General features: G+C 44.6%; 1 protein-coding gene across 3 annotated transcripts in view; it reads right to left on the reverse strand.

The window, feature by feature from the left end:
- The window catches only part of TRPC6 (transient receptor potential cation channel subfamily C member 6), a 138,528-nt gene that overhangs the window by 15,440 nt on the left and 106,219 nt on the right, over positions 1 to 16,869 (reverse strand). For all 3 annotated transcript variants that reach the window (XM_074981666.1, XM_074981683.1, XM_074981675.1), the window contains 3 exons: positions 9,998 to 10,225; positions 8,377 to 8,641; positions 4,827 to 5,022 (listed from right to left, as the gene is read on the reverse strand). In XM_074981666.1, the coding sequence (XP_074837767.1) occupies positions 4,827 to 5,022; positions 8,377 to 8,641; positions 9,998 to 10,225 (689 nt within the window). The remainder of the gene's footprint in view (positions 1 to 4,826; positions 5,023 to 8,376; positions 8,642 to 9,997; positions 10,226 to 16,869) is intronic.

A 16,869-nucleotide genomic window follows, 5' to 3' on the forward strand; every position in this document is an offset into this window, starting at 1 on the left:
GTTTCAGTTGGATACAACCTCCTTTCTTACTTTCTGTCCTATAAACAGCTGCTGAGTTCTGTGCCAGAGATGAGGAATGTGCTCACCTTGTGCAGTAATGATGATTCTTCAAGATGTGTGCCCCCATAGGTGCTCCACTTGGTGTCAGTGTGTCCTCACGCTGGCACTCAAAGATTCTTCTATAGCTGTAGTTTCCTGTGCTGCGCGTGCGCAGTACTGCCTCCTCTTGCTATCTGGTGTGCATGTGGCCCCTCTGTTCCTTCCCTATCCTAGCAAATACAGCAGGATGCTCCAAAGCCAGGGAAGGAGGGAGGGAAGTGGAGCACCCATGGGGACACACATCTTGAAGAACCATAGATACTGCACAAGGTGAGGAACTTTGTCTTCTTTGAGTAGTGTCCCCATGAGTTCTCCTCTCTGGATGACTATAAAGCAGTCGTCAAACTTTGGAGGTGGGTTTGGAGCCGAGTAACAATTATAGCTGACAGAACTGCTTGACCCACTTGAGGAGAGGAAGAAATAAATCGAAGACAAAAGAGGGCAGAGGTGTGCAAAAGTGTGGCTGGAAGACCATGTTGCCACCTTGCATATGTCCATAAGGGGCACATTCTTGAGAAAGGCGGTAGTGGAGGACACAGCCTAAGTTAGAATGAGCAGTGACAAAACTCGGAAGCATAACAAGTGTGAATACAGGTGGCGATCCACTTGGCCAGCTGTTGAGAGAAAATGGGAAGACCCTTGGGCTGCTCCATGAAGGATAGGAAGAGCCTAGGAGACTTGTGCCAAGGCCTCATGTGGTCGATGTAGATGGATTCTTCCATTCCAAGTGCAGGAGTCTGCACTCGTCCTTGTTGAACTTCATCAGATTACTTTTGACCCAATCCTCCAATTTATCTAGGTCACTCTGGACATTATCCCTACCCTCCAACATATTTACCTGTCTCCCTAGGTTAGTGTCATCCACAAATTTGCTGAGGGTGCAATCCATCCCCTCATCCAGGTCATTAATAAAGATGTTGAACAGTACGGTCCCTAGAACCAATCCTTGGGGCACTCCACTTGAAACTGACCATCAACCAAACATTGAGCCATTGATCACTACCCATTGGGCCCGACCATCTAGCCAGTTTTCTAGCCACCTTACAGTCCATGTATCCAATCCGTACTTCCTTAACTGATGGGCAAGAATGTTGTGGGAGACTGTAGCAAAAGCTTTGCTAAAGCTAAGGTATATCACATCCACTGACTTCCCCATGTCCACAGCGCCAATTACCTCATCATCGAAGCCAATTAGATTGGTCAGGCAACCACTTCCAAGTGCTTCAGAATGGATTCCTTGAAGATCCCCCCCACGATTTTCCTGGAGACTGAGGTAAGGCTGACTGATCTATAGTTCCCTGGATTGTCTTTCTTTTCTTTTTTTAAAGATGAGCATTACATTTGCATTTTTCCAGGCATCTGGGACCTCTATTTGGCACTGGTGAAGCCACATCTGGAGTATTGTGTCCAGTTCTGGGCCTCCCAGTATGTGGCTGTACTGGAGCAGGTCCAGTGGAGAGCAGTGAAAATTATTAGGGGCTGGAGCACATGACCTATAAGGATAGGCTGAGGGATCTGGGCTTATTTAGTTTGCAGAAGAGAAAATTGAGGAGGGATTTGATAGCAGCCTTCAACTTCCTGAAGAGGGCTCTAAACTGGATGGAGAGAGGCTGTTCTCAGTAGTGACTGATGGCAGAACAAGGAACAATGGTCTAAAGTTAGAGGGGGAGATGTAGGTTGGATATTAAGAAAAAACTATTACACCAGGAGAGTGGTGAACCACTGGAATACATTACCTAGAGAAGTGGTGGAATCTCTCTTCCTAAAGGTTGTTAAGTTCTGGCTTGAAAAACTCCTGGCTGGGATGATTTGGTTAGGGTTGATCCTGCTTTAGGCAGGGGGCTGGACTAGATGACCTCCTGACTTTCTAGGATTCTATGATTCTTTGATTCTACAAATGCTAGCAAGTGTAGCGGACTGCTCTGAGTGCCAGGAGGTTTATGAGAAGCACTTGCTTGGTGAAGGACCATTTGCACTGGACCATATGAGAACCCCAAATGCCTCCCCCGATCCCATAAAGGAGGCATCCATAGTAAGAGTAATAGAAGGAGGTGGTTGGTAGAACAGCCCCCCAGTGAGAACATTGTCTGGACATGTCCACTGCTGAAAGGAGGCGAGAACATGTGGTGGTACAGCCAGTGATTTGGACAGCAGGTCCCTGGTTGGGGCATAGCATGTGGCCAGCCAGGACTGAAGGCACTGCATGTCTAGTTTGGCCAGCGTGACCACATACATGGTTGGAGGCCATGTGACCCAGCAGCTTGAGGCATACGTGCACTATGATGGTGGGAGACCATTGCACCACCAGGATGAGATTGCACAGGGCCTGGAATCTTTGAGGCAGGAGAGTGGCCTTGTTGGTCATAGTATTTATGTGAGTCCCGATGAACTCTAGGGACAGCATTTGTCAAAGTATGGACTTCTCATAGTTCATGTGGAAGTCTGTGGTGACTGTCTCCATATGAAGGGCCTCTGGGAATGAGGGCCCTTTATGAGACAATTGTCCAGACATGGGAAGATGATTGCCCCATGGTGATGCAAGCGGGCAATCATGACAGTCAGAGTCTTGGAGAACACCCTAGGTGCAGTGGAAAGCCCAAGCAGGAGGACTCAGTATTGATAGTGGTGGGACCCCACCATTAAATGAAGGAAGTGCCTGTGCACTGGGTAGACTGTGATAAGGAAATAGGCATCTTGTAGGTTGAGAGATGACAGCCAGTCGTTTCTGTCCAGTGCCAGAAAAAATGGTCGTGAGAGTCACCATCTTGAACTGTCAATATAGAATATATTTGTTGAGCCTCCGGAGGTCAAAGATGGGCATTCACCCCTTCCCCATTTTTCTTCTGGGTTAGGAAGTACATGGAGTAGAGCCCCCTGCCCTGAAACTCTGCTGGGACTGGCTGGATGACACCCAGATGAAGGAGGTACTGTACCTCTTGATTGAGGAGATGCTCTTGAGAGGAGTCCCTGAAGAGGGACAGGGTAAGGAGTGGGTAGGGAGGGGTAGATGTAAATGGGATAGAATACCCTGGGCCACTAGATCCAGCACACACTTGTCTGACATAGTGGCAGCCCAGTGGTGGAAGAAAGGATGGAGACAGTGGTGGAATGGATGGTGACCAGACTATGTGATGGCTGGAGCAGAAAGATAACTCAGGCTCCCAAACACTCCATCAAAACTGCTGCTTAGGAGGTTGAGGGTGGGAACCTGCAAATTGTTGGTGCAGCTGTCTGTGAGGTCTTCACTGCTGGGATCTCTGTCTCAGGTTCAAATCATTGGGGTTGTTGCTGGAACTGATCTTTGATAGAGAAAATACTGGGCCCACTTAAATAGGGGGAATGTACATCCCCAGTGTGTGCAGTGTGGTGAGAAAATCTTTTACAGAGTGTAGGACCTCGTCTGTCTTCTCTGCAAACAGATGCTGTTTGTCAGAGGGAAGGTCCTCCACCTTCTGCTGCAGGTCTTTGGGGCTGTGCACCTCATGACCACAGCAGAGGCCATGACCCTAGCCATTGTTTCTGCCATGCCCATTGCAGAGTAGAGCGCTTTCCGAGTGATGGTGTGCCCCTTGTGTATCACATTCATGAGGGCCTGGCGCTGCCGCTCAGGTAAGGAGGGAACCACTGCATCTTGGAATAGTTATGACGGTCATAGTTGGTCAGGATGGCCACATACTTCACCACCACAGGAGCAATGTACCCAAAGAACAGACTACGCCCCATAACATCCCACGTTTTTGCTTGCCTTATCCTTAGGATTGGAATGAAAGGACTTGGTTTTGTTGTGCATGGCATCCACCACAAATGAATTTGGCTGTGGATGGGTGAACAGAAACTCTGCATCCTTAGATGCCACAAAATACTGTTTGTCAGTCCTCTGGTTAGTGGGGAGGTTGGATGCATATGAATGAGGATTCTGTTCTTACAGAAAGAGTAGGGCACCACTCAAATAAAAATGTGAAATTAGAGATGCAACAGACTTGCGAGATCAACTAATACATCCCTCTGGCCATGGCTACACTAGCCCCCACCTTTCAAAACCGGGATGTTAATGAGCCACTTCAGCAGATGCTAATGAGGCGTTGCCCTGCATATGCAGTGCCTCATTAGCATAATGGTGGCTGTGAGCATTTCGAAAGTGCCACTTTCGAATGCACGCCACTCATGTAGACAGGGACCTTTCAGGATCCCTGGACTTTGAAAGCCCCTTCTTCCTATTTGGTTTTGTGAAGAAGGGGCTTTCAAAATCCAGGGGACCCTGTCAAAATTCCCCTGTCTACATGAGCGGCGCGTGTTTCAAAAGCGGCACTTTCAAAACACGTGCAGCCACCGTTATGCTAATGAGGTGCTGCATATTCATGGAAGTGCCTCATTAGCATCTGCCGAAGTGGGTCATTAGCATCCCGATTTCGAAAGGTGGGGGCTAGTGTAGCCACGGCCTCTGTGTTACTGTTCTATAGTGTCATAGTACACTTTCCAATCTAGTCCTTAATGCACCAAGCATTGGTGCTACCTTATTTTCAACTACTTTCAATTTCACTACCAACAAGTTGGAAGGAATATATGGTGCTTACCTAATTCAAATATAGCACCAGCTTGTTTCTCTGTAATAAAAACATACTTATACAAAGAAAATGAGAAACAGCTGTCATAATGTGTGTTTTCCTTGTACACAAAACCTCAAGGAGCTATAACCAGTTATATATAATTATAAAATAAAGTTTTACCTCAATCTCCTGGAAAGAATTGTTGATCATTGCAATTAGCATGTTCAACAAAACTATGACCATAGTAACATTATAGACTCCATAAAGGACATAACCGATATTCTCAATAAATGTGTGTTTATAATGGATGACAACTGACTTCACTTCTGAAAGTCCGAAGATAGCCCAGAACAATGTCTTAAAACTTTCTTCAACACTAAAAAGAAAAACATAGAATGGGCATATGGTACTAAAAAAAATATTTATAAAAACTGATTTCATAAACAAGTCATTGCTATTTACATGTCACATAAACTTCTCTTTCATGAAACTGCAGACGTCTGACCTTAGTGAAACTATCCATCATGTACTTAATGTAATAAACACTGCCAGTTGAGACTGCTCCATAATAACAGCCTAAATTTTAAGTCATAAAAGATCAAGCCAACGAATTTAGTTCATTATATTGGTAAATCAAGGCCTGAATATATCCAATAGGTACAAAAGAGGAGGAAAACAAAGAATTAGGAGTTGCAGTGCACAGGAGGAGAGATCATCATGCACAGAATCTACTTTAGAAGGAGATTACTATAAATAGATATGAGAAAAGTATATAAAATAATGAATGGTGCAGAGACGGTAGATTGGGATCTTCTGTTCTCCCCATCTCCTGACAAAAGAATAAGGAGACTATCAATGAAACTAAAACCAAATAAAAAGAAAGAAGTTTTCAAACAAACTTGCTGACCCAGGAATCTTTTTTTTAGCTAAGAATTTCAGATTAAAAATGGAAATGATAGTTTATATGGAGATCTAGAATTACCAGAATGGTTACAACTAAACACCATATCTTTTGGAGGGGATATTAAACTTTATGTTTTGGGGTTTAAGTCAATCTCTATTACCTATCAGGACCACACCTCTTTGGAGGATGCCGGACAGAGGAAGATTAGATTATCCCATGTCTAACTCCAGAACAATTCTTACTCTGAATTATTCCCCCAGAACCAGCTGGTTTTGACCACTGAATGGAACTTGAGTCTGATCCAATCTGGCAAATGCTATGTTCCTATATCCTCCTCCGCTGTGGATAATGGGTCTCTTTTGCACTCTTCTGGAATTTTCTTTGAAAAAAGTGAAAATGGTGCACAGCTGGCACACACAGCCTCCAGGGGCATATGTGATTTGCTGACCCAGATTCAGTCTAATGTTAGTTTAAGCGGCTGCAACTCACGGAGAAGCCTCTGGAGAAATTCAGTTCTGACATAAGTAGCAGTGTACGTAAATTGCAATCAATGACAATGCAGCATAGCTTGCTAGCTGGCACTGATTTGGCATTCATTGGGTCTGCAAATCAGAGTAACTTATAGGCAGAAGGGCAGAAGTATAGTTATAGAAAAAACAGCAACTAACGGTTTGGCACAGCAAAAGAAGGAAGCCTCTACCCTACCTTACACTGGCATCATGCCCAATACAACTGTTCTGGGATCAGGTTTAAACCTCTTGTAAACATATCAGCTCTTGTGCTGAACACTGGCTATTTTATTCAGCTGAGTATTGATCATTGTTTACATTGTGGTAGCACCTACTGTACCCATTATGGACCAGATTTGTATCATTGTTCTAGCTGCTTTTTGTAAGGGATGGCCTTTGCCCCAGACAACATACAATCTAAGCCCCATTAATGTTCAATGGAGTCACTTCAGATTTGCCCCAGTGTAACTGGATAAAAGCCTGATCCTTAACTTCAATTATGTCTTAAAAGCACCATGACTACAGAGAAAGTTACCAGGCATTAAAAGAGCAAAAGATTTAATAAAAGATGAGACTCTCAGACCATACATTATGATGAGTGGTACATTAATAATGTCAGTGCAAGTAGCTCTCCTTCCATAAAGAGGATGTGCAATTCTCAGCATTTAAATAGGAAAACAAAAAAGCAGTCATGTAGCACTTTAAAGACTAACAAAATAATTTATTAGGTGATAAGCTTTTGTGGGACAGACCCACTTCTTCAGATCCATTAACAAAATAATATATTAGGGGATGGGCTTTCATGGGACAGACCCAGTTCTTCACTTCAGATCTGAAGAAGTGGGTCTGTCCCATGAAAGCTCATCACCTAATAAATTAGGTGGCTTATTGAAAGTGCTACATGACTGCTTTTTTGTTTTGATAGAATACAAACTAACAAGGCTATCTCTCTGTCGCTATTTAAATAGGAGTAATACTTCATCATCATCATCATCAGCAACAACCCGTTTGGTGTCCGATGCCTCTCTCACTATTACCTTCCATCTTTCACTGTCCAGTGCAGAGTGGCTTTGTTTCTGTAAACTAGCTCCGCACCAATCTACTATATCATCTATCCATTCTCTGTGGGATCTGCCCCTCCTAGTCGAACCGTCCATTACGCCAAATACTAGGGTCTTGATTTTTCATTTGTCGTTCATTCTGCAAATATGTCCAAATAGTTGTAGCTTCCGTTTAACAACCTGCTGCAGTAGGTTCTCTTTCGTCTGTATCTTCCTATATAACTCCTCATTGGTGACCTTCTGCATCCATCCTATTCTCAGAATCTTTCTATAACAACTCCTTTCGAATATTCTTCTCTTCGAATCTTTCGTTATCACTCATGTCTCACATCCATACAACATGCTTCTGAATACATGTTTTCAAGATGAGCAGCTTTGTTTTTAAGCTAATTGCTTTGCTTTTCCAGATCTTAACCATCACCTTCAAACTCGCTCTTGCTTTCACTATTCTAGTCGCTATTTCCTTCTTACAGTCTACATTATGTGTTATGTTGCTCCCCAGATATGTGAACTTCTCTACATTTTCTAGTTCAATACCATTGACACTGATCTTCCTTCCTATTTCTTTATCTCCAAATACCATTAGTTTTGTTTTATTGCTGTTCATAATCAGTCCGTACCTCCTCCCTTCTTCGTTTAACACCTGCACCGTTTTTGCTAGCTTCTCCTCATCTTCCTCAATGATAACTATATCATCCACAAACCTGAAGTTGTTAATTCTTTCCTTATGCACAGATATCCCTTCTACCTCTTCCTTGATCTTGTCCATCGCTCTCTCCAGATGTGCGATGAAGATACTTGGCGATATTGGATCTCCTTGTCTCATACCTCTACTTGTTTTAAACCAACTTCCCAACTCCCTGAACATTCTCACTGCTGTCTCCACTTTGGCATTGATATCCTTCAACAACCGCATCAGTCTTCTATCCACTCCATGACTCCAACACCGCCCAAGTCACTTTCTCATCTATACCGTCAAATGCTTTTTGAAAATTGACAAAGCAAGTGTAAATGTTCTTGTTCGTTCGTTGAGCCTTCTCTAGTCTCAGTCTTACTGCCAATATCTGCTGTATGGTACTTCTATCTTTTCTGAACCCCGCTTGCTTGTTTGCTATATGTTCTTCTATCTGTGAGCTTAATCTCTCAGTCAGTATCACCATCAGCACCTTGCCTAGATGACTCGTTAGGGCAATCGTTCTGTAGTTCTAATAATTTTAATAATAACATTAATAATAATACTTAATAGTAATACTTACGTTGTGAAAGCATCATTTGCTTTTGCTCCACGGTAGTAGGAGTAGAGATTAAACATTCCTATCATGAAGGCCACAAACACCATGATAAATATTACCATGAACTTGAAGATGTCTTTCACAGTTCTGCCAAGCGATATCTGTAGTGGTCCAAAGCTTTCATTGGCTGGGAGAATGTAGGCTATTCTGGAGAAACTTAAAACAACAGCAATTGCATAGAGGCCTTCGGATATTATTTGTGGATCGTTTGGATCCCACTCTTTTCTGGCTAGAAATAAAAGATAAGAGTTTCTGATAACTGGGTTGAAATGTACTTCAGGCTCATCATGGGAGTATGCTCTTTTGGTTAGAAAAGCAAGAGTGAGCCAGGTCCTCAACTACAGAACACTGGCACTGAGGTCAATTAAATTATGCAACTGGGACTCTGCCTCGCTCTTTAGTTTTAATTTTACCATACTTTGAAAACAAAATGCAATGCAGCCATATGCAAAAAGGAAGGCCAATTTTCAGACTTGGGTGCCAAAATGAAGACATAGGATTGTACACCTAAAACATGCACAGGTAGTGCCTCCTTTGAGTGAAATCACTGAGTACTCTTAGGACTCAGGCCTCTATACGCCAATATGGGTGTCCAAACTGAGCCTACAGCAATGATTTTTAATAGAGCTCAGCAAGCTCTTTACATGATGATCCAGTCAACAAGCAAGGCTGGAGAAAGAGACATGCTTTCTCAAGTTTAATGCAGAAATGGGCTGGTTGCCACATTGCTTAATCCCTCTGAACAACAACATTTCAAAAGGCCCTTAGAAATAACACAGAAAATTACATTCACTTCACTGGAACTCAGTGAAGAGCTATCATTTATGTAATATAACAAATAAGGGAACAAGTTAGGCGTGACAGGGACATGAGCTTAGACATGGCATGGACTCAATTAGATTACATTTGCCTGTGAACAGAGCCTTTTTTAGTTGTAGTTCATTTCTTGTAATTGCATGTTTGTTCAGCAAATTTCTGAGCTCCTCCCTGGGAATTCCATTGCAAGCCACATTCTAAAACCAAGGGGTTGGACCCTACTTTAAGTTGAAAATGGAGCACAATCTTAACTATGAAGTCACAACCAGCACCTCCATAATAATGATGTCATTTGAAGCGCCACTAATACAGATCTATAGCATAGACTAGAAAGAAGAATTTTGCTTGAGAACTTTAGAAAGCCGGAAGAGCCTAGATACTGGTCCTTATTTGTAAAAGCAATACTTTATTGCCATTTATAATTGAGTTTATGTTTAACTTGTTGTTTTTAGTTATTTCTCACAGGTGGAACTTTTAATCTGTGCTCACATTTCAAAAATATTTTTAGAATTTTATAGCACTTTTATTCATCACACTTTTGTTATACATTTTGGCTAATGAAGTAAGGAAATCTGCTATGTACTACCACAAAGAGTGTTCAAGATAAGTGGTATAAACAAACATAACTAATGCAATGTAGAGGGCAAAACATAAAGTTGCGTGAAAAAATCAATCCAAGCTGACTGAGAGACTGCATGAAGAATTAGAAACTTATTGACATACAAATTTAAAATTATATTTAAGTCTGAATTGTATGAATTCAACTCACCCAAAGTGTAATATTTTATGTCGGGTGCCAATGTTGCTGTTGCAAAGTCCTTCACAGCTGCATTAACAATGTCCTGGGCTCTGGAAGCATGCCAAAATGCCATAAACCTTGCAATGAATGATGCTGCAAAAATGGCTAACATACCAAAATCAAGTATATTCCATAACTCAAACAGGTATTCCTTGGGCCCTTGAGACCAAATTTCTTTACATTCAGACCATATCATGCCTGTGTAAGAGAAAAGAGAGAATATATTTCATTATTTTTCATTTCCTATTCATTGTCTTTAATATTATATTATGAATAGGATGTGTTCTAGGAAGCAGTCAAACTGGAAAGCATTTTTGCTTATATATTCTGACTTGCTTTTGATGTGCAAATCATACCCTAAAGCAGAGAATGAAAGAAAACCGTGTCTCTTCCATTCCAACAGGAGGCCTAATTCTTCACTCATGATAGCTTTATATTGCTGTATCTCCACTGATTTAGTCTGTGTCTACAATACCACCTTCCTTCAAAGGAAGGATGGTAATTAGGGTGTTGGGAGTTTACTAATGAAGGGCTGCCACGCATAGGCAGCACTTCATTAAGCAAATCCCCCCCCCGCCCCGCCCCCGCAGCAACTCTGAAGTTTTAAACTTTGAAGTACCAGCACGTGTGTATTTCGAAGTGCCGGGGCATCTTCGAAGTCCCCTTACTCCTCAAACATAAGTTCAATTATAAATGACAATAAAATATTGCTTTTACTAATAAGGACCAGTATCTAAGCTTCCGGCTTTCTAAAGTTCTCAAGCAAAATTCTTCTTTCTAGTCAATGCTATAGATCTGTATTAGTGGCGCTTCAAATGACAACATTTGAAATTGGACATCAAATTTTTGAGGAGTGAGGAGACTTTGAAGATGCTCCAGCACTTCGAAGGACCGGTGGGTGCGCTGCAGCTAGATGCACACTGGTACTTCGAAGTTTTAAACTTCGGAGTTGCTGCAGGGGCCAGAATTTGCTTAATGAAGTGCTGCCTATGCACGGCAGCCCTTCATTAGTAAACTCCAAACAGCCTCATTACCATCCTTCCTTCAAATGAAGGTGGTAGTATAGACACAGTCCCTGTGAATTTACCCCAGTGTCAGGGCTGAAAGACTCATATAGGTATTCCATTGATCTCAGTTGATAATGGGACTCCTCACAGATAAAACTCACCTCTGCACAGAAAACAAGCACAAAGCCAATGCTTCAACTAAATCACATTTAAGCTCCACTTAGTTTGCAGGCTTAAGTAATGCATAGGCCTTGTGCTTGCCTTACGAATTTTCTCTCATGTGAATAAATCAGAACTGCTTTAAAACACTTACCTTACAAAAACAATTCACACTGAGTCATTGATGCTGGAAGTAGGGCTGCTGCAGGACACCTGGTTTGAAGTGGTTTCCATTATAAAGTGGATTTACAGTTTGATTCAATGACTCTCAGCACCCCCACTATAAAATTTGTTCCAACACACCTGCACTAAGTATAAATAAGTATGTTCTATGGCTTGTGTTATAGAAGAGGTCACAACTATGTCACCCTGTATTTCAGTCACTGGCAATATTTTCTAATTAGAGTTAGCTTTTCACTATTCTTCCCAGTTTGAGCAATAGACTTTGAGTGACAAACAAGATCAGCAACACAGACATTTGCTGGTCATTAAAAATACTAGAGACTAGATGGCCTACAGTATCACAAAAAGTTAATGTGGCATGTTAGAAATTCCCTCTACTCCATCTGAAAAAATAATGGAAGGAAGTTGTTTTGCTTGGATAGAGTAAAATGAAATATATGTTGACTTTTACGTATCTATCCAGAGAGATCAGCACATTTCAGCAAAATCTCTTCCAAGCTGTTTAAAAGGTAAATTAAGAACTTATTAATAAAAACATACCATGGGCAAACTGCTGTGTGTTTCAGGTGTGACACTCAAATTTGTTTTACATTGGCTACGTCTACACGTGAAGCCTACATCGAAATAGCTTATTTCGATGTAGCAACATCGAAACGTCTACACGTCCTCCAGGGCTGGCAACGTCGATGTTCAACTTTGACATTGCGCGGCACCACATCGAAATAGGCGCTGCGAGGGAACGTCTACATGCCAAAGTAGCACACATCGAAATAAGGGTGCCAGGCACAGCTGCAGACAGGGTCACAGGGTGGACTCAACAGCAAGCCGCTCCCTTAAAGGGCCCCTCCCAGACACAGTTGCACTAAACAACACAAAATACACAGAGCCGACAACTGGTTGCAGACCCTGTGCCTGCAGCATGGATCCCCAGCTGCCGCAGCAGCAGCCAGAAGCCCTGGGCTAAGGGCTGCTGCCCACGGTGACCATAGAGCGTCTCTCAACCCCTCAGCTGATGGTTGCCATGGCGGACCCCGCTATTTAAAAGTTGCGGGACACGCAACGACTACACGGTCCCTACTTCGACGTTGAACGTCGAAGTAGGGCGCTATTCCTATCCCCTCATGGGGTTAGCGACTTCGACGTCTTGCCGCCTAACGTCGAAGTTAACTTCGAAATAGCGCCCGGCGCGTGTAGCCGTGACGGGCGCTATTTCGAAGTTAGTGCCGCTACTTCGAAGTAGCATGCACGTGTAGACACGGCTATAGTGTGTGATGCTCTAATAGCAAAGGGGCTGATCCAGAGTTCTTAATGTGATCTGTATTATTATATGGGCCCAACTCAACAATTTCTTCTTCATGGGAGAAGCCCTTTCTTATGTAATATTTCTCTTACTAAGTGATTTTTGTCTGTATGTCTCAAATCGCTGTGCAAAGGATAGTATCATTATTCTCATTTTACAGACAGAGAAAATGGAGACTCAGCAGTGAAGTGCTTTGTCCAAAGTTAGACAGAAGGCTAGTTCCACCACCAGGAAGAGAACCTGTGTTCTCATTAACAGTTCACTGTACACTGCCTGTCTTCCATTAAACTGCCCATGCTAAGCAATAAACTTTCACATAAGTGAGGAACAGGCTCAGCAGAGCTGAAATAAAATGAGGCAAACTTCTTATTTGCTCATTTATCACAAAAGCAAACAAATAATGTTCAGATATTATAAGCATAAAATCTATGATTATACCGTATCCTTTTTCATTACCTTACCATTTTAAAGGTAAGAAGAAAATACCCTTTGTTATAGCTATGGAACAGCCTGGAGAAAGTTGATAATAACATACACTACAATCACTTTATCAGTGACTTACTACAGTTATCAAATTATATGACATTTTGTGTAGGACCTTTCCATTATTTTGCAGTTAGTATCAATTGAAACCTCACCTCGAGTGACTGTTTAAAATACAATACTACAGCAAAGAGGCATGGCCACCCTTAGAGACTGACAGTGAGAGGCATCCAGAGACATCTTGGTAGGCAGAAGTGAGAAGGCCATGCTCTCCATGTTCGAAGTAGTGGGGTGAGACAGGAACAACGGGAAGTATAAAAGGTGGGTTTGGGAGCACAGCTTGGCTGCAGGTGCTGAAACAGTCAGACTTTGCCTAGTTGTCTCTGTGCACATGTAACTGCAAACAGGCAGACTCAAACCTGGGACCTCTGGAGCTTAGCCTCTAGAGCATGGCATCCCAAACTGGTGGGCATGCCCGCTGGGGGGAATGAAGAAATTCCAGGGGAGGGCCTGAGGTGACCCAACCCCCCCTCCCCGTTTCATTCCCCCTGCTCCAAGAAAGAGAGGACCTTTGCTTACAGCTCTCAGCCCTGCTATTTTACATGAGCGACCCAGAACACCCGCTATAAAAACCAGGCTGCCAGCAAAGACCCACGTGGAGCTAGCTGTCTCCTGAAATGGAATGTGGGTTGAGGGGGAGGGAGGAGGAGGATGAGGAGGAGGAGGATGGGGTTAGATGGGGAATGGGGGAGCCTGGCTTGCGGGAGGGCAGGAGAGGGGAGAATGGGAGGGGCTCTGGTGGGCATCTTGTGGGGCTCAGGTGGCTGGCACTGGCTTGGGCTGCCGGGGAAGAAGTGCTACGCATTATTCTTCCATTTTTGTAAATATATTCCTGTGAAAAAAGGTTTTCAAGTTTACTCAAATTAAAAATGAAACAAAGAAATCAACTGGATGTCAAAAACTATTTGCATTGAGCCCTTTCATCTTTCAAATCTAGGATTTCCGAACTTGTGATGAAAATGCAGCATCATCCTTCACATTAAATTCATTTTGTTTCTGCTGTTTCTGCTGTTAAATTACATTTTTATTAAATTTTTGGGCCAAGAAGAACTATTTGTGCTAATTTTTTATTTAAATAATTTTATATCAAGTTTTGTGTTTGTTGAAAGGAGGGGTTGGACAATGGTAAAGAAGAGGTAGGAATGTGTGAAGATCTCTCAGAAATCAAAAGGGGAGCATGATTCTGAAAACTGCTCTACAGTTCGAGCTACAAAGTCAGCTGGCTCTCAGCCAAGGCTGTAGAGTGATGCCTGCACTTAGCTTATAGTATATGATCTAGGTTAGATATTAGGAAACCATGATAGTCTAGCTAACTGAGGCCTAGAAGGATCTATGCCTATCTTTCTTTCCTGTCAGCAGTAACGCAAGGGGCCTGCCCAGTGAATAGGGCATGAGGGGGGAAACTTGGGCAAATTAACTTTCCGTATGTAAGTTTAAGGTCAGGTTAGTAATGGTGTGTCATATCAGTGTGTTCCACCTAAAAATACCTCTCAGACATCAAAATACGCCCAAACTTTTCCTCACTTATAGGAAAGAACAGAAGATCATCCGATAAATTCAGGTAAAGGGGCTCAGATGGGAGTTTCCCCTTGAGCTCTTTTTTGAGAACAACTTGATGGATAGAATAAGGTCATCAAAAACACATGGGTCTCCACAGATATTCAAGATTTGATTAGGTCAGACCCTAATTTAGTCAACATGAAGGAAAAGGTATAAAAATCCTTTGGGAGAAACAGAAAGGTGGCGTAGAAGAACGCTTAATGCGACGCGTGTTAAGCTGTGCCAGACAGATCCGCACCAGTGGAGTGCCTATCTCCCCGACTCTCTCTCAATCTCTTTTCTTTGTTATATTCTACTCTTGCTATTTCTTAGAACTCTCGGCTAACTTCTTCCTTTTCTGAACTACTGCAATAACTCCTTTCTGACAGGTGGAAGCGAACTGGTCTCCGCTTCTAAAGAGCTCAAAAGGAGTCAATGAGTATTACATCCTGTTTACCTAGCATAGGTTTAAACCGTAAGTGCAGTTAGTAAAGTAATAGGTATTGCTTAGAGACATTGTTAAGTAAGATCTTTTATTGTAATCTAAAAGCTAACCGCGATATATCTCTATTGTAGTGTATTGGTTCAGAGCTGCATACGTACCATTGTGCTACTAAATAAAACATAAGGGCTGCGTCTACACGTGCTGGCTACTTCGAAGTAGCAGCGCCAACTTCAAAATAGCACCCGTCACGGCTACACACGTTGGGCGCTATTTCAAAGTTAACATTGACGTTAGGCGGTGAGACGTTGAAGTCGCTAACCCCATGAGGGGATGGGAATAGCGCCCTACTTCGACGTTCAACGTTGAAGTAAGGAACATGTAGTCGTTGCACGTCCCGCAACATCGAAATAGCGGGGTCCTCCATGGAGGCCATCAGCTGAGGGGTTGAGAGACGCTCTCTCCAGCCCCTGAGCTCGATGGTGGCCGCATGGAGCGGCCCCTTAAAGCTCCCCGCCCCCTGCCTTCCTGTGCAGGAAGCTGAGAGAGTGTGCAGGCAGCAGCATTGCCATGCGGCTAGCCTGCACGCTCCTCCGCAGCCACAGACAACCCCCCCCAGCTGTGATGGCCACCCACCAGCCCCCTAAGCGCCCCCAGGGTACCCCCTCCAAGGGGAGCCAGGGCTCGCAGGCTGGCAGCCAGGCTGGGAAGTGGCAGCGGGGCCTCTCCTGGATGGAGGCCGAGCTTCGGGACCTGCTGCGGCTCTGGAGTGAGGAGGACGTGCTCCAGGCAATGGGGAGCAAGAGGCGGAACGCGGATGCGTTCGCTTGGCTGGCTGAGGGCCTGGCCGCCTGGGGTCACCCTGCCCGCACTCCTGACCACATCAGGAGTAAGGTGAAGGAGCTGCGGCAGGGTTACGCCCAGGCCTGGGATGCGGCCGGCCGATCTGGGGCCGCCCCCAACACTTGCCCCTTTTACAGGGAGCTCAGGGACATCCTGGGCCCCTGGCACACCTCCTCCCCTCCGGCCACGCTTGATACATCGGCCGACGAGCCCCAGCAGGCCCCAAAGGTGGAATCCGCCCCGGAGGCAGGCCCCGCACCCCGGGGCCCCCCCAGGAACCCACTCCTGGGGCACCAGAGGAGGAGGGGGAGTCCTCCTCCAGCGATGCTGGCCTGCGGATCGTGCTGCCCTCGAGGAGCTCCAGCCAGGCGTCCGCCCACCGGGTGTCCCCCGACTGTGGGAGTGGACCATCAGGTATGTACCCCCCCGGTGCACACCCCCGGGGTTGAGGGGCGGGGGTAATAGATATGACCAGGGCCCTCCACATGCCCAGATGACCATGGCCCCAAGGACAGCAGTGGCATGTCCCTCAATAGAGTGCATCAGCCCCTGCTCCCCAGCACGACAGTGCCATGCCCCATCCACGGGGCTGGGGGGAGCGGAACCTCTAGGGTCCCCTGGGGGGAGGGGGTGGGACACCCAGCAGCAGCAGCAGCAGCAGCAGCATCTCCCGGGGACGGGGATGGGGAACCTGCAGCAGAGGGGTGGGGGGACAAGGGCCACGGCTCGGGGCCCACACGAACAGCTGTCTCCACTCTTCTTTCCCCCCTCCTGTGTTCCACAGCTGCACCATCGGAAGGACCAGAGAGTGCCAGCGAGGTGTCAG

The sequence above is a fragment of the Carettochelys insculpta genome, chromosome 1 (assembly GCF_033958435.1).
Source record: "Carettochelys insculpta isolate YL-2023 chromosome 1, ASM3395843v1, whole genome shotgun sequence".
In the NCBI taxonomy this organism is placed as follows: domain Eukaryota; kingdom Metazoa; phylum Chordata; order Testudines; family Carettochelyidae; genus Carettochelys; species Carettochelys insculpta.